General features: G+C 40.1%; 1 protein-coding gene across 1 annotated transcript; it reads left to right on the top strand.

The window, feature by feature from the left end:
- Positions 1 to 212: 212 nt before the first annotated feature.
- rac2 (Rac family small GTPase 2) lies at positions 213 to 17,392 on the top strand. Its single transcript, XM_003220943.4, has 7 exons — positions 213 to 449; positions 4,453 to 4,524; positions 5,940 to 6,057; positions 6,647 to 6,709; positions 8,004 to 8,163; positions 13,352 to 13,485; positions 15,101 to 17,392. The coding sequence occupies exons 1-6, from the start codon at positions 415 to 417 to the stop codon at positions 13,480 to 13,482; spliced, it is 579 nt and encodes a 192-aa protein (XP_003220991.1). The 5' UTR covers positions 213 to 414; the 3' UTR covers positions 13,483 to 13,485; positions 15,101 to 17,392.
- The last annotated feature ends 1,535 nt before the right edge of the window (positions 17,393 to 18,927 follow it).

An 18,927-nucleotide genomic window follows, 5' to 3' on the forward strand; every position in this document is an offset into this window, starting at 1 on the left:
CAAGAGGGAAAATATCTCTTTCTGGGGTTTGTTATTTCTCCCACTTTCCTTCTGTTCCTCTGGATGGTTCTCCTTCCTGTGTAGAAATGGCACTGCAACCCCTTTTAATGTCCAAAGACTGAAGCCACACAGTGTGATGAAAAAGGAAGTGCTTAGCTATCTGCAGCATGCAAAGAGAGAAATATATCTGAAGCTGCAGGCCCTTCCCCCAGCACAGAGTCAGGGCTGCCTTGGGGACTAGTGGGCGGGTTGAGAAACATTCTCTCTTCCCTTTCCTCCCTAACCCACAACCTGCTGTTCAATTCAGCTTTGGTTTTGATATAACTGTAGAAGACTTCCTGCCGGCAACGTTGGTGAGCTATTACCTTTATTCGAGAGACCTGCTGAACTCCACGGCACCGCCAGGCCACAGATATGCAAGCCATCAAGTGTGTGGTGGTCGGAGATGGGTACGTATGATGCCTTTGAGGCACAGGGGAGAGTGGGGGGAAGGAGTGAGCCTTGCATGAACATCTTGCTTCCTCTGATGCCCTATTAGCTGGGTTGCATGCTCTTTCTTGCTCTATGTCTCTTTTAGAGTGGACATGCAAGCATGATGGGAAAGAGTGATCCAAGGCAACAAGGGCAGAAAAATAACATTTAACAAAATGCAGGACAAAAAGATAGTTTCAGTTAAATGCAAGTCTGGAATGTGTGTTATTTCTGTGGCATTTTTCAGCAGAACTATCATTGATGGCAGAATCAAGGCCAGAATGATTATCCCTTGCTGAGTGGTTCATGACCACTTTATGCAGTTTGGTTCAGATGAATGTTTCATACACCGCTTTGTTAATGCCGGTGACCTTCAAAAGTACAATACAAAAGCGTCTCATATGTTGGATTAAAAGCTAGCAAAACTAGCAGAGTGCAGCAAGCTCTCAAATGAAACAAGAACAAAAATATGGTGTTTGTGACCTTGCGTCAGGGCTGGGATTTCTCTGCATGATGATGGTGAAGAACATATATGACTATTCATTTTGCATGGGATGCTGCGAAAGCATTTGTCTGTCTGAAAGCATTTGCCATAAGCAATAAATACACCAGGCTGCTGTGACCTGTGCAGATGTATTCCTGATGTTAGTGTACATAAGCTAGAGGCCAGGAGTTGACACTCAAGAGATAAGTGTAGCCCTAAGAGGAATATCCTGTTCCTGACCAACAGTTTCCAGTCCAGAAGCAAAACCGGGTTGTGGCATGGAAGCTGTTGGTCTGGGATTTGTCATCAGACTGCTTTTTATGTACAGTAAGACCTTGGGCTCTCCTTTTCCCAGAGTTCCCCTCCACTCACCCATTACATTTTGACTGGTGGGAGCCTTAGCACAATGCCAACATGTTTTGTTGAAAGAAATAAGCAGAACTGGAGAATGTTCGCTTTTCTTTACCTATAAATTACAAAATCCCCAAACTTCCTCTTGGCAAAAAGTAGTGGAGAGGGATATTTCAAGTGGAGGCCAACACTTTGAGGAAGTGACCAGTTTGCAACAGGCCAAAGGCTTAGCCCTACTCCACCCCCAAAGTCACTTCATTGTAGTCATTGGCTGTCCTGGTCATAGCCATTGACCAAAGCAGCTGATGACTGTGCCAAGGGGTGGATTTGGGAAGTCATTGCCATATGGAACATAACATCCTTTTACTGGGATAGCTTGTTGTGGGTGGAGGACATTTGTAAGACAATTCATCTCCTTCCTGACAATATTATTTGGCTGTGACTCAAAACCATGTTCTTTTCCATACGATGAAGTCAGCTCAATAAGAGCTTGCAGCTTGCCTATGGAGATCACTTGCTTGCAATTCAGGGGCCCCGTTGCACAGTTAAAGCAATATGATTCCAGTAACTGCCATGGTTCCATCTCATGGAATCTGCGTATTTGCAATTTAGCCAGAGAACTCTAGTGCTTCACCAAACTACAAACCCCAAAACTCTATGGGATGCCGTTGTCATACTTAAAGTGGAATCGTAGTGCTATAAAGGTGTGGTGTGGAAGGCCCTTGGACTATAGTACACCTAAACCAGTAGAAGACCTTCTTCTTCAGCAATATGAAAGGAACACAGTCTCAACTTCCTGCCCTTTGGGTAGACCGTGGATCATGTGTTTGAAACTTCTTAGAGCACAATGCCTTATGCTTAGAAGGAAGAGTGAGGCATGGGAAGGATGGGAGAAATTCAAAGCATTCAAGCATTGAGAAGTTAAAGCCTATTTCTATATCTGGAGTTTTTATTATGTCACCCAATTAGGCCAGAACCAAAGCATGCAACATTTGCCCCTTCCACACCTAAACAGTTGCTTCCTCTTAAAAGTCCCCAAAGAGGAAGTCTACATGAACACAGATGCCTTAAAGAGAAAAAGAGAGAACAAGAAAAGCAGGTGAAACTGAAGGTTACAGTTTCAGCCAATTACAGTATTATAAGAACCAGATAAAGAGAAGGATTTCAGCCTCAGACTCCAAAAAACAATGGCTAATAAAATAATTTTGGATTGGACAGACTAATGTCTGACACTCTGGCGTGGACTGGTCCATGAGGTCACGAAGAGTCGAAAACGACTGAACGACTGAGACGATGATGAATGTCTGACTCTGTATGCTGCAACCGTGTAGGTCATACAAAGCCACCAATATTTGGATAGCACAGAAAATATTATTTTTGAGGGATGCAACTCTGCACGCCCCCCTATCCAAGCTGACTGGGGATTCTGAGAGCCACTGTGAAAACAAAACAAAGCAAAACAAAACAAAAACCTAACTTTTAAAAACTCTAGGTTGGAATGTAGGATAAGAGGAACACAGGCTTTCTATTTTTTATTTTTTTAAAAACCCTTTCAGTCATTTTCCAAATGCCCATGAATAAATGGTTGCATTTCAGCCCAATTCTGAACCTGTGCCCTTCAATTAGTTTTGCAATGCATAACATGGATTTCTCAGAAGAACTTTCTTCAACTTGGTAGCCCCCAGTTAATTGTTGCCCTACAGATCCCATAATTCCTGACCTTTGCCCCCGCTAGTGTCTTCAAAACATTTTTTTTCTAAACTAGAATTGCTAATGCACAGGTGAAACTTTTCACAGTATGAAGATCAATATGTTTACTTCAGTGGCAGCTGGTGGCTTCAACATCCATGGGTACATCTACGCTGTAGAATTAATGTGATTTGGTAGCCTTTAGCTGTTATGGCTCAATTCCATGAAATCATGGGAGTTGTCGTTTGGTTAGTCACAAGCACTCTTTGGCAGAGAAGACTAAAAACCTTGTAAAACTACAGCTCCCATGATTCCATAGCACTGAGTAGTGTCAAATTGTATTCAATCTACAGTGGTAATGCACCCTATGTCACTGTAACCCCCCCCCCCCCACCAGTGCAATATCATGCTTGTTTTACTTTTAACATAAAAAATGTGTGCATGTTGCCAAGCTCCTTCGTTTTTCAGTTGAATGTCTCTCTAATTCTGAAACGCACAACTGATTGGGTCCATACTCAGTTTTAGGACATTCAGATCTGAGAACTTTTTTTAAGAAAAAAAATCCTCACTGGAGTCAATGTTGCATGCATCCCTAATAAATAGAAGAAGTGCAATATTTTTAGCATTAGCACCCACACTATAAAGCAAATCACAGCCCAAAGGTTCTCTTAACTGCTTCAGTTTTTCTAGCAGACTGCCAATGTTTTTATTTGCCAGCACCTTTTGGATTTATAATACTTTATAATGCTATAATGCTCGCTCCTCAATAGGGAGAAGGGAGCAAACTTGTTTTCTGCTGCCCTGGAGACTAGGATGCGGAACGACAACTTCAAACTACAGGAAAGGAGATTCCACTTGAACATTAGGAAGAACTTCCTCACTGGGAGAGCTGTTCAGCAGTGGAACTCTCTGCCCTGACTGTGGTGGAGGCTCCTTCTTTGGAGGCTTTTAAGCAGAGGCTGGATGGCCATCTGTTGGGGTTGCTTTGAATGCGATTTTCCTGCATCTTGACAGGGGGTTGGACTGGATGGCCCATGAGGTCTCTTCCAACTCTAGGATTGTATGATTCTATATTTTGAATCTGTCCTGCTCTCTTGGCTTTTAGATTTCCTTTTACTTAGCCTTTCAAAATAATTGAAATAATTTATAATCTTTTCATGGTTGTAAATTTTATCTGGTTCAAAAGTGAGTGATTATTTGTAATAGAAAGGCGTTCAGTCATACTGTGAACAGCTAAATCCATAATATAAATGATGGAGTGAATCAATAAATGAACATGACATTCTTCCATGTTTGGTTTCCTACCTTTGGTTGCATGGGAATAAGAGCAGTGTGGAGGAGGTTACCCATTTTATTCTCTCCATGACTCTGTTTTGTTTTTTCTATGTCCAACGTGCAACCTCTCCTTAGCAAGAACTTCAATAACATCCCCCATGTGCATTTTCCTTTTATTTCAGAGCTGTGGGTAAAACCTGCCTCCTGATCAGCTATACCACAAATGCATTCCCTGGGGAATATATCCCAACTGTGTAAGTATATTGGGGTGGAGAAACCTTGAAGAATCTGTTCTTTAGAACAATATGCTAATCTGGAAGACAGATTCCTCCCTCCTGATCATGTATATCTTTATTGTCTCTTTGACAGGCAGTTTGGTGTGCAATTTGGAGTAATAACTAGGTATTTTTAGATACCTAGCTGAGCATGATACTTCTCATAGAATAGAAAGGAAATGTTTAGAACTTGAAAACTGTATTTTTCCAAACTTGGGTTCTGGTCCATCAATTAGTCCAAGATGTTCCAATTAGGTCCTCTGTCTTAAAAAATACAGTGCAAACAACATTTTCACTCCTCACTAATTCCATCTGCTGTTGTTAGGATTACAGTGCTTCACATTACATACCTGGTTGCTGTGAGAAGTAAAATCAATGAAGTTAATCTATTTTATTCAAACCTCACCCTTTCCCCAAAACTGGGACTCAAGGAGACTCAGAGTGAGCTCATATCTAAGGGCCCTTCCACACAAGCCCCAAAATGTGTGGTCTGTTGTGCTTTTATCTGAGGCATCCAAATGATGCCCCAGGTAAAAGCGAATTAATTCAGAACAAATTTATTAGGCCTGAAAAGCCTGGGTCTAATGGGGTATTGGGCCTATGGGGACTCACCCCCAGGGTAATCCTGGGCTTACCGGGGGGTGAATCCCCATTTGCCATCTTGCACCTTTTGGACTCCTGGAGCGCAAAGGAGAGAGATGGCACCCACCCCCTACCCCCCTGACCTCAAAACAAGCTTTTAATTTTAAAAACATTATCAGACCACCATTACGGTGACCCTTCTGTCCTCCTGGCGCAAAATTGCTTTCCTCCCCCCATCTCCTTCTGCGTCATTTGTACATGCCAGGAGGATGTACAAAGGACCACCATAATGGCAGCCCCATACATTTTTAAATTTAAGCCTTGTTTTGAGGAGCTTCAGGGTAGCTAGGTTATTGGGATCTAGACCCCCCCCCCCAATCCGGCAAAGCCTAGGTGTTGGGTGTGTGTGTGTGTGTGTGAACTGAAACCCGTACTGAAGTGGGTTTTTTAAAACTTGTTTCAGTGCAGGTTTAAGCCCTTAGGATCTAGCCCACAATGCAGACAAAAATTCCTGTTTCAAACACTTAATGTTTAAGGTATATTACTAAATTCATAGTTGACATATTTCTGTATCCCATTACATGTTGATCCAACTCCCATGATTCTTAAATATCTATGGCTTGATGCTGTACTTCATAAATGCATAAAGATTTGGATTGTGGACTGAAAACCCCAAAAGCTCAGGATAAAGTAAACCAGTTAGTCTCAAAGGTGCTGCTAGATTCTCTCCCCTTTTCCTCATTATGCTGAAATAGACCAACATGGCTATCCCTCTGAGTACATTAAGGATCTGACACAAATATCTATTACAGGTTTGATAACTACTCTGCCAATGTGATGGTTGATAGCAAACCTGTAAACCTGGGACTCTGGGATACAGCTGGACAGGAGGATTATGACCGCTTGAGGCCTCTTTCCTATCCTCAGACGGTGGGTCACAATGAGGAGTTTTTTCCTCTTGTCTTCTTATCATCATTTTTGCTGGGTTATGTCTCATATCTGCCTCAAACAATGTGTGTTTTTGTGCTTGAGGTAAAAAATCCAAATAGCACCCTAAGGAAGGTAGAAGTACCACAATATATAAAATAATTGCCTATTTGCAGCACTTTAAAAGCCTATTGAAATCGACTGTCTGAAGTGGACACTTCAGCCTAACGGCAGGACTGGCCCTGCCTCTGAAAATCAATATTGTAATGTCAAAGTCTTCAGAATGATTTTAATCAAGCACATTTACATGATTTTTAGTCTACAAAGATGAGCTGTTTTAAAGAGCTATCCAACCCAGGGTTGTGATGAGGGCTCATCCACTAAACCACTACTGCATCTGAAGCCCTAGACAAGTACAGAGAGAGGGCAGTTTTACCCACATATAGTTTGCATCCACTTTATAGGATTGTTGCAAGAAGTATAGAGAGATGGTATGTGACATTTTTTGAGCCCTAGGGCAAGCACCATATAACTTTATCACTTGTGTTTCACAAAATATCTGACTGTTTAAATATATCTTTTTGACCTACAGGATGTCTTCCTCATCTGCTTCTCTCTAGTCAGCCCTGCATCATATGAAAACGTCCGTGCAAAGGTGAGATCTTCTGTGTTTGAGCAAAGAAGAAGGTAGTCTACAAGACATGTAAGAATGAGGTTGATCATGATCCAGCTAGATACCAGTTGCACCATGGAAGATCTCTGGTGACTCTGAGTGCATTAAGCCCAGCTATAAGTTACACAAAAAAACTTTTCCCGGTAAAAGTTACAAATTTAGCACCCAATTGAATGGTCACATATCAGAGTTGAAAAGTGACAGGCTTTTTGCCATCAGGACTTGAAATCAATCCAGAGAGAGAAGGAGTATAGGTCGGTCTGGCTAGATAATTGAAGTCTAAGAAATTTTTTGAATTAGATACAACTTAGCTTGATGATTTAGGTAAAAAATGCTGCTCTTTGGCAAGGTTTGTCAGATGTAAGACCAGTTTTTATTTAATTTTATTTCTGCCTGTTCTTAAAAATTGGTTTTAAAAATCATGATTACTATTAAAGTGAAAAAATTAAAAGAGGAGAAAAGGGAAGCGAGTAAAGTACATAGGAAATAAACATTGGCTGTACATGTATGTTAATACAGTAGAGTCTCACTTATCCAACATAAACAGGCCGGCAGAACATTGGATAAGCGAATATGTTGGATAATAAGGAGGGATTAAGGAAAAGCCTATTAAACATCAAATTAGGTTATGGTTTTACAAATTAAGCACCAAAACATCATGTTATACCACAAATTTGACAGAAAAAGTAGTTCAATACACAGTAATGCTATGTAGAAATTACTGTATTTACGAACTTGGCACCAAAATATCACGATGTATTGAAAACATTGACTACAAAAATGCGTTGGATAATCCAGAACATTGGATAAGCGAGTGTTGGATAAGTTAGACTCTACTGTATAAGGTAAGGGTGACACATACTCCATGAAACCCCAAGATCAACAATCTCTATTTAATTTAGTTTTCTCACCCCAAAATGTCCACTGAGGGTCCAAATGTTCTCACCCCAAAATGTTCACTAAGATCAGAAGAGGCAGTTTTTAAAAAGATGGGAACTTAACAAGAGTAAAACAGTCTGATGAAATTGTCACTGGACTCTTTAGAGATCATTCAGGGGCATTTGGAGGCATTTTGGTTTGGTTTTTTAGAATGCTGCAGTGTGTTTGTGGGTGTTGCAACCCTCGTTTCCTGGGGGCCAGTGCAACCTAACTAACCCCCAGTTGAATAGGTTCACCCTTGATATAAAGTGATTATATTTAAAAAACACATTTTCTTGATGTTAACATCCATACAATACAGATTTATGCTCATTAACAATCTCAAATTTTCCTATAGTGGTTTCCAGAGGTACGACATCACTGTCCCAGCACTCCCATGATTCTTGTTGGCACAAAGCTTGATCTCCGGGATGACAAGGACACCATTGAGAAGCTCAAGGAGAAGAAGTTGGCACCCATTACCTATCCACAAGGCCTGGCGCTGGCCAAAGAGATTGGTATGTGACAGTGTGGGAGGGAAAGGGTCTAGATTCAACCTGTGTCAGTTCAGACACTAGAAATTCATCTCAGTAAAAACTCAAAAATTGTTTTGTGTACTACAGCCTCTAAAATTAACATTATGTGAACAAGGGTAGATCAGCAATTCCTTTAGATGGAAAGCATGAGCACAAGGATACGTATATAGTCCCATAAAAAGCCTTTTGAAATTCTTAGTTATCACTACACATTTTGGCATTATATAACTATTTGTATTTTGGGGGAAACATTAAGAAATACATATTTTCAAAAGTTAATTTGGAAGCAATTTCTTCAAAATTGTAGCTCTTAGAACCTATGAGTTTCACGTGTACTGCTCTTGTGAGTACCAGTTTATATCAGTTTCATTTTTTCTCTGTCTTACATAGATAAAGAAATGAAACTCAGTCTGGCAATGATAGTAAACAAGCATATATGACACATGATCAAACAATATATATATACAGTAGAGTCTCACTTATCCAACATAAATGGGCCGGCAGAACGTTGGATAAGTGAATATGTTGGATAATAAGGAGAGATTAAGGAAAAGCCTATTAAACATCAAATTAGGTTATGATTTTACAAATTAAGCAGCAAAACATCATGTTATACAACAAATTTGACAGAAAACGTAGTTCAATACACAGTAATGCTAGGTAGTAATTACTGTATTTACGAATTTAGCACCAAAATATCACAATATATTGAAAACATTGACTACAAAAATGCGTTGGATAATCCAGAACATTGGATAAGTGAGTGTTGGAGAAGTGAGACTCTACTGTATATATATACAGTAGAGTCTCACTTATCCAACATAAACGGGCCGGCAGAATGTTGGATAAGCGAATATGTTGGATAATAAGGAGAGATTAAGAAAATGCCTATTAAACATCAAAATAGGTTATGATTTTACAAATTAACCACCAAAACATCATGTTAGACAACAAATTTGGCAGAAAAAGTAGTTCAATACGCAGTAATGCTATGTACTAATTACTGTATTTATGAATTTAGCACCAAAATATCACAATATATTGAAAACATTGACTATAAAAATGAGTTGGATAATCCAGAACGTTGGATAAGCGAGTGTTGGATAAGTGAGACTCTACTGTATATATATCCTGAAAGAATGCTATCTCAAATAGTGAAATACATCGCATATGACTGTCCTTAACTGTGCCATCAACGGTGCAGGAACCCCACCAGAAGTTGACTATACAGCTGTGCTGGAGAATCTAGAGATTCCTAGAGGCATGTTCTCTTTAGGTATCTCTAAGCCCTCTCTGTGATCAACTTCTAGCAGATGTTGACCATAGTGTTGCACTGGACGACCTAGAAATTCTTAGAGAGGCCATATTAAACAAATCTGTGAATAATCAAACCTACACAAATCAACCATGCAAATGTGGAAAGGTGACTGTATATCTTGCACATAGTATGTTTTGTTGTTCAATGATTTGCCACTGAAAATAAACACTAAATATATAGGTCTGTTTGTATAAACACTGCAAAAATTCCATTACGAGAGTGCACATATCTGAATCACAATACTAATTCTGCTTAATATAAATTTTGACTCCATCTAGACCAGTGGTTTTCAACCTGTGGGTCCCCAGGTGTTTTGGCCTACAACTCCCAGAAATCCCAGCCAGTTTATCAGATGTTAGGATTTTTGGGAGTTGAAAGCCAAGACATCTGGGGACCCACAGATTGAGAACCACTGATCTAGACTTAAAATAGACTAATCTATGAGTCCTGCTCTAACCTATAGTGACTACTTAGGAAAGTCTGCATATACAGTAGAGTCTCACTTATCCAACGTTCTGGATTATCCAACGCATTTTTGTAGTCAATGTTTTCAATTCATCATGATAGTTTGGTGCTAAATTCGTAAATACAGTAATTACTACATAGCATTACTGCGTATTGAACTACTTTTTCTGCCAAATTTGTTGTCTAACATGATGTTTTGGTGGTTAATTTGTAAAATCATAACCTAATTTGATGTTTAATAGGCTTTTCCTTAATCCCTCCTTATTATCCAACATGTTCGCTTATCCAACGTTCTGCCGGCCTGTTTATGTTGGATAAGTGAGACTCTACTGTACATACCATCTTAGAACATAGTTTTTGTTCTTGTTAACCAAGGAATGAATGCAGGGGACAGTATGCCAGAGGAGAAGGCAACAAACAGTCCTGGAAAACTATCAAAGCCATAATGGAAAGACCAAAGTTCTATCTAGACCAGTATTTCTCAAACTATTCTCCTCCAGGTGTTTTGGACTTCAGCTCCAAAAAATCCCAGCCAACTTTCCAACTGTTAGGAATTATGGGAGCTGAAGTCCAAAACATCTGGAGGAGCACAGTCGGATAAACTCTGATCTAGACCAAAGTTTTTGTCCAATAAGAAGCCCACAAGCAAGATGGGAATGTGATATCACCCTCTCATTCATATTTTCAAGGTATTACTATTTCCAGTATTGGAGATTAGATATTACTATATTGGCAAGTACCCTTTGGTGGCCTTGTCTTCCATAAATGTGCCCAAACTCACACATGTCATAGCTATATTTTGCAATAGCAGATTACATAGTTTCATTTTTGCTGAGTAAATAGGATATCTTGTAACTGCTTGGAATCTCACACCATTTAGATTTAGTGACTGACACTACTCCTGCATGTGAATATTCTGAGCAATGAATAAAAACACTACTAGTTTATCCACATCTTGCATAACTTTGGTCATTTATATCACTTCTCCCCTTGTCTATTTTCTTCCCAGCACCATCCTATGATGATCTCACAATTCGTCAGTTTTCTAACTGCTCTCCGTTGGGCCTTTCTGTTTCAGCTGTGAGCACTGGCACTGCTGCTATTAATATGTTCCTTCTTTTCCTATATTCTCTCCTTCACTTGTGATGTGTAGAACTGGCTTATGAGAGCTATCAGCTGAAGTGCTGTTTAACCACAACTTCCTTTTCCTGCCTTGCCCTGCAATCTGGGGATAACCAACAAAGTTCTGCTAGTGTTGCTTTAGTTCTTTCTTCAGGTCTTTCCTCCACTTTAAGTATGCACAAACACCAATCTTTCCTAGATGAATGTGCTATTTTCATTCCATTTCCATTGTAGTTCCAAGGAGATTTTCAGATAGAGAGGCAGCAAGAGGATAGATGGTTTGCTTAGATTCACAAGTACCTTTTCTTGTCCATAAGACATTTTCTGAATGGTCAGGTCAGGCTCATTTGAGCTGCTAGTTCCAACTAGAGTCGTAGAATTCACATGAACAGCAGCTAAAGATGAACCAGTAACAATGGAGGAGGGAGGAGAAAGAAGAAACATATTGAAAACATATTCAATTGTTTTAAAGACTGATACATTGGATTTTTAAAAAATCCAACATTTTAAAAATGTTTGCCTGGCTTCTACACCTTCATATTGCCCAGATGAAAGAATCCCTTACATGTTACATAATTATAGCAGTTTGATACTGGTTTAAATTTCATAGCTTCCTAGGGAATCTTGAGATTTGTAAGTTCGTGATAATCTTCTGCCAGAGTTCAAGTGCCTCACCAAAATACAAATCACAGGATACCATAGCCAGAAAGAAAGGGGAGAAAAGAAAGGGGGGGGGGGTATTGCTCTGCCAGTGTGGCTACTTCAAAGAGTTGCACAGAGTATGTATTTGGACTGAATGGATTAACTTGAGAGTAAAGCTGAGGCAGCTAATAGACTTAAACAATTATTTGGGAAACAGTGAGATGGAAACCAAAAATGAACCAAGTGAACATCTGTTTTTTCCACATCTATCTACAGCACATGACATTCATGCGTATGGATAACAATCAGTTTCTTTTCAAAAGCAACATGCTGTGCCCTGAAATTAGTGTGAAAATTGCATGTATCATAGATATGGAAAACAGTTTCAAGCTTTTAAAACAATGGTTCCCAAACATTGGTCCTTCAAATGGTTTGGACTTCAACTTCCAGAATTCCTGACTGTTGGCCAAGTCCAAAACACCCGGAGGACCATAGTTTGGTAACCATTATTTTAAATTATTTAAACATGGTGGTGTTAGGGAATCCGCATACCAGTTCTCAGCGATCTTTCCCCCCTGATATTTTAACTGTCAAAAAACCATTCACAGAAGAGCAATTTTGCTATGGGGGCAAGCTTTTTAAGGCTCAAAAGAGGTTATTATTTAGCAGTGGAAAATACTTGAGTTTACTTCTTGATTGAATGGTGCTTCTTCAGGTCCTAAAGCATCCTGTGGTAGGTAGAAAGTAGTAGTATGGTCTGCACATAGGTGTTTTGGGTGAAAAAAAACCCTAAAGATTCTGAGGCTGCTGAGCATAGCATACAACAAGATCATTCAAGGGGCTTCCCATCTCTGACAGTTGTCTATCTCTGGGTTAGAAGGTAAACATGTCCATCTTTCAGCCCCCATACCACCTCTATTTTCTCTTCTACTCTACATGTTTTTCACAGAGGAGGGGAACCCTTTTATTTTAACAAGTATCCACTTTCAGTTGTCTTAGCTTGAGAGAGCATCTGCCTTGCTTTGAAGAGAACACAGAGTTGCCCCGAGCATCCTATTTATCCTTAGACTTCAGCCAAGTAGTTATTCATGATGCTAGGTTTAAAAAAGTATCTACAAAACTAGTAATACTTTGCAATTGTACAGTACTTTTAGAGTTTTCAAAAATACACTGTGGTTAAATTTAGGCATCATGCATAGCCACCATGATGAAAACAAGAGTGTTAGTAGTCTTCTCATAATTGGCCACTGACAGTGGAAGGGATTCTGGATTACATTGCTCTTTTATTTGTTTCAGCAGGGCTCTTATATGTCTGTATATTACTAGGTGTTAGACACTGCTAGAGCTTGAATAATCTTGGAAGATCCAGGTTCTACTCCTCAATGGAACCTATATATTACACTGAGTGACCATTGTGCACACTTTCTGTCACAAAGGTTATATGAACAAAAGTGGCAAAGAGGAGAGCCACATATACCTCCTTGAGTATATTTTAAGAGGGGCAGGATATAAATGCACAATAATACTAAAACAACAACAGATCTTATGCATAAGGTGGTAATATGGCTGGCAAGGGAATCTCCAGGAAATTTGTGCTGCCTCACAGTCTTCTTATATTTGCAGATGCAGTGAAATATCTTGAATGCTCAGCATTGACCCAACGTGGCCTGAAAACAGTGTTTGATGAGGCCATCCGGGCAGTTCTCTGTCCTCAGCCCACAAAGACGAAGAAAAGGGGATGCAGTATCCTTTAAAGGGTAAGATGCAAAGCAGTCCCTGTTTACTCTACACCTAGAATTGATTGATACCTATTTTCACACCCCCTTGAGAGTGAAAATTGTGTGGCCTTGGTGATGGAATTGAACTGCATTTCCCAGCATCTCTCACTATTTACTATATAATCAGTTATCCACATTTTCAGGTCTGATTTTTGTAGATTTGATTAAGATGTTATTTTTAGGAATCTCTATGCACTCCAGTGTGAATCCATGATCAACATCTAGTGGAGAGTGACTATGGAGTCATGCTGGACTGAATGGCCTATCTAAAGCAGGGGTGAAGCATCCTTGATCCATGACTTGCTACAACTTCCACAAGCCCTTAGCCTCCTGGGTAGGGTGACTACAGAGTTTTAGGCCAAAGTATCAGAAGGGCCATCTGCCTGATTTAAAGCTTTGACATGTGGTGCTCCATTTTCAAGATCTCAGCCCACTCCACCTCACTTCCTCCTTTTTATTCCTAGTCAGCATTCTGGGGTAACTGAACATGCCTAATCCCCATTGAGATGTTTTGTCCCAATTCTTCTTCTGTTGGCAGAGGATGTATTTCTGCAAACCATAGACTTTCTCTGGGGATTGAAAAAGTTACTTTTAAGACCATGCTAGCTGGGGGATTCTGTCAGTTGTAGGTTCAGAAATTACTTTTCCAAGCTGTGCTTTTTTCATAAGCCAATTCCTTCTTTAAAGGAAGATAGTGTCATGTTGATTATATAACTAACAACACTCATAATCAAAACATTAGAAATACAAGGAATTCTATAGGAGAAGGGAGCCTAGAATAATAGAATCACAGAATCATAAAATCATAGAGTTGGAAGAGACCTCATGGGCCATCCAGTCCAACCCCCTGCCAAGAATCAGCCTCATCTTTTCCAAATTGTCCTTCCTTTGTACTTGCCAATTCTCAATCCACTTGAAAGCTTTGGCATCTAACCAGAGCTTGAAAGGATCAGGGTTTTGGATAGAGCTGCCAGAATCTCCCAGTTAGCTTGGAAGTTCTATCCATACCTAATTTTTCTAAGCATCTAACATAGGAAGAAAATATTCTCTAACCAACAGCTGTGGAACTGGGTGCCTACTTTCCCCCTTCTGTCCTCTAGCTGATATGTTTGTAGTGCTACATAGCTCTCTTTTTTCTCAAAAATATAATATAATATAATATAATATAATATAATATAATATAATATAATATAATATAAAAACCAAGGATAGGAACCATGCCACCACCCATATGTTGCTTAACCCATCACCATTGGCTATGCTGGCTAGAGGATATGGGACTTGCAGTTTAACCGCATCCAGAGGGCTACACAGTGGCTTTCATTGACATAAACAGACAACCCTCTTCTTGTAACCCAGCTCAGACTTGGTTGCTGGACAAGCATGTGCAGCATCTAGCAAACATTCAGCAGATGTTTAAAACGAGGAAGTAACATGGTTCCACAACACATAACTAATTTTGAATTGTGAAAGGCACCTGTACATCTCATAAATTTACATTTTTCTTGTTCTCTTGAGTAAGCTCCATTTTATAAAGTCTGACTGCTTAAAAAGTGGCAAAAGCTTGAAAGTCTTTCTTTTGTTTGGTATGTAGATTTCAGGCTTTGGCGCTGCACCACATGGAGTGTTCCTTACCCTTCACTGTTGCTGACGGGACAGAGAGATGGCTTTGGCACCAGCTGAATTCTTCACCTGCAACTGTCTGAGTGACACCAGTGTTTGTTTTCCCCTCATTCTTGAGGGGGCCTCCACACTAGCTGGTTACTTTGCAATTGTTATCCTTTGCTTAGTTATTACAGAGCACCCAGAACAGCTTCATTGTTAGTCCGTTGCATTTTCATATTTTCTGACTTACTCCCTTGTGCTTTTTTTTTTAAAACCCAATTATAACTCTGCCATGAGATCAAGTTTGGTGTAGTGGTTTGGCCATTGCAGTGGGACTTGGAGAAACCATTGTCCAAATCCCCCTTCAGCCATGCAAACCCACTGGGTGACCTTGGGCAAGTCATGTTCTCTAAACCACTGAGAAAGGTGCTTGGTAAACCTCTTCAGAATAATCTGGTCAAGAAAACCCTGTGATCACCACTCCATAAATTGGCGGTGACTGGAAGGCACCTGGCAAAAATGGATCTACCCATGACAACCACCTGTATGCTGAAATGTAATTTCAGAATTGTCCCTTCAAGATTTTTTTTGACAGACTCCTGTACCTTTGGTTCATTCTTTGTAAGCTTAGTTTATTTATTGCACCCTCCTTTATTTGGGCTAGGAGATATTTAAACAAAAGAACAGTATCCTCTGATTTGTCTCAGAACAGCTTTCTCCAAATTGATCCAGTGCCGGGATTTTGGTGTGCGTGTTTATATGTGGCTTTTAATTATCAATTTAATCTCATAAGTGCTACTGCCTGGTGAGGGTAGAGAGAATGAGCATTCCACTTGGTACAGGAGAAAAACTAGGGGCATGCAAAATGGCAGAAATCCGTTATGTTTTCGTTTCAGTCCCCACCCCCACTCTATTCTGTTTTTGGGAAGATTCCGGGAGATTCATAATTCAGAAGCCTGAGTTCCATTTTCGGAGGATTCGGTCCATCAACGCCAATGGGGAAATTTTAGATGCTCTATTCTCCATCATTTTTAATGCTATCAGGATGAAACGTGGACATGTAGGACGCATTTATGGCTGTAAGTCTGCCAAGTTTCATGATGTTTTGTCCATCCACAGATGTTTTGGACTTTTAAAAAGTTTTTACCAATAAATTCTTTTTAAAAAATGAAACAGAGATTTCTGGGATTTGAAGTCCAAAAGAAGACGCACCACAAGAAGGGAGGAGAATGGACAGAACCAGCCCTCTGATTAGCTGAGAAACGTGATGCAGCAAGTGTGGCTGTGCTCAGTGTTCCCCTTCGCCTCCACAATGGAGAGATTGCTGCTTGTAAAACAAACAAATGGTTAGAATACTAATTATGAAAAATAAGTCCAAAACAACTAATCTTTCCCAAATTTTTAGCTGGAAGATTAGGCGGCCTGTTTTTTGTTCCAAGAAGGCTCTGAAGAGTACTTCCTGGAGCCACCGGATTGCCAAAGTTATCCAACCAATGGAATTTCACACACCCCTAGAAAAAAGAGAGATGATATGAGAAGAAAAACTCATTAGGGTGAAAACAAGAAAAGTTTCAATGTGAACGGAATAGAAAGAGGAGAGAGAGAAGGAAGGAAGGAACACAATGCTGATTGAGAATAGAAACGCCACAGAAGGGCAAGTTGCCAAGTATTTTGTAATGGCCATTGTACCACAGACAAATAGAATTATTTGTTTGATTCATAGATAGATTAGGAACCAAGTCCAGGAGAACCATCTAGGTGTATCTGCATTTTCCCAAATGAGATCTTGCTATGTGTCCCTCAATCCTAGTAGCACCATGGGAAATGCAACATGAGCAAGGATAAAAGCAGGGGGAGGAAGGAACAGTTTAAACAAATAAGTCATGAATTCTTCCCCTAGTAGGAAGAGAAGAAGACATTTGGAGAATTTTATTCTTACTGGGGTAACACAAAATGGTAAAACAGGCCAGTTGGGGGGGGGGGGGGCTACCAAAGAGTATGAGAAAGGATCTCTGGTGAATGGACCTTATTTCTGATTGTACAAGAATTATGTTCATGAGGAAAGACATTGGTGGATTATATAGTGGTGTATAATGTACTGTTTGCAATACCTTGTTTTTAGGATTCACTTCCAGCTGATTGTGAAAAGGCACTGCCTCTGCTGTACTAATGAACCTCAGTGTGGAAGCACCCTTTTTCTTCGAAATGTCTCTGCCCAGCTTGTCTGCCCCATAACGCTTATTGAATAGCTACTGATCTTCAATAAACTCTTTGTTCCTGCCAGCTGTGTTTTTACTATTCCCAAAGAATTTTGAAATTGTGATGGACTGGTTTACCAACTCTTATCTAATGTACTCTTTCCCATCCTGGTCTCCTCAGTAGCCACTAGCCAGCATGATTAATTATGAGAAATGCTGGAAGATGTACTTCAGAGGCTCTAGGAAGCAGAGTTCAGTAAGAGAATAGTGCAAGAAAGCTTTCTAGATCTTCAGCAGCCACTTCAACATTCCATAAGCTGAGATGAGAAGGTCAGGGTCAGGGCTAATTTCTATGGTTTAACAAATTGGTAGTACTTTCCAATGCTCCTGTCAGTAGCAGCTGAATGTTTGCATGCCATTAGAGTGGTAAAATGTCCTCTGGGCTATGTTCTATGCTTTAAGGAAGCTTCTTAGAGAACAGAGCTCAGTATTTGCATTGCAATCTGGAGGAGATACATAGCCGCACTAACATGGAAATATCAGCACCTGCTGATTCTTGTCTTCAATTTGCTTGTGTGACTCTGTACTTATACCCCGAATCATATAGCAGCTTGGGTGTTGAATCTGTGAGACCAGGGTTCAAATCTCTGTTCAGTCAAGAAAATCCATTAAGTGAGCTCGAATAAGCTATAGAGAAAGGCAATGGCAAACATTAAAGTCAGTGGTTCTCAACCTGTGGGCTACGGCCCAACAGTGGCCACAAGAACAATAATCCAGTTTGCAAACCTCCTTCCTCTTTATTTATTTAACTTATTTTATTTCTGCTCCTTTCCACAGAGCTGACCATTGCATTGGACCACATCAGCTCTAGATTATTAAATATGGTTTTCTATGGGCGAGCTGGTGACAACTACTGGATGGCATATGTTCTGTATCAGAAACTAGAGTTGATGTGGTCTATCCATTGCAATTTTCTGTATCAGCACCCCAAACAACCAAACCAAATCTAAAGTTGACCAAAAACTGATTTGTAACCCTTTTGGTACTAATGTTGGAGAATGGTCCCTGGTCAAAGAAGTCCCTGGTCAAAGTGGTTCCTGGTCAAAGTGGTTCCTCGTCAAGTAGGCCCTGGTTAAAAAAGGTTGGGAAACACTGATCTAAGTAAATCGTGCCACAAAGGTGTTACAGAAGGGTCAACATAAACCTGAGTCGATTTGGAGGCTTTGATCCCATTAACTTTGGGACATCTACTTGACACACAGCTGATTCGCTCTACATGCCTGTCAAGGATGTTTAATGCAGTCTTTCCCCATGAAAGTTGGAGCTTTACCACACTTAGCCCATGTGTAAACAGTTGTCAGGTTCTGATATTGAACCTGTTACTATTGGTTACTCAGGTGGCCCTGGGACAAATGATGGCACTTACCATTGTCCCTATCATAGTGATGACCATGGGGCATGAAATTGCGCATCCTTTCTGCCATTGGCTTGCTGGTACTTTGACCAGCATCAGCACTAGTGACAAGTAATGACCACAAGCAATTCCGTGCCCTATGATTGTTGCTTTGAACGAGACAAGACAGTGATGGTAAAATGGGCTATCACTTTAGTGGTGTGG

The sequence above is a fragment of the Anolis carolinensis genome, chromosome 5 (genome assembly GCF_035594765.1).
Source record: "Anolis carolinensis isolate JA03-04 chromosome 5, rAnoCar3.1.pri, whole genome shotgun sequence".
NCBI lineage: Eukaryota > Metazoa > Chordata > Lepidosauria > Squamata > Dactyloidae > Anolis > Anolis carolinensis.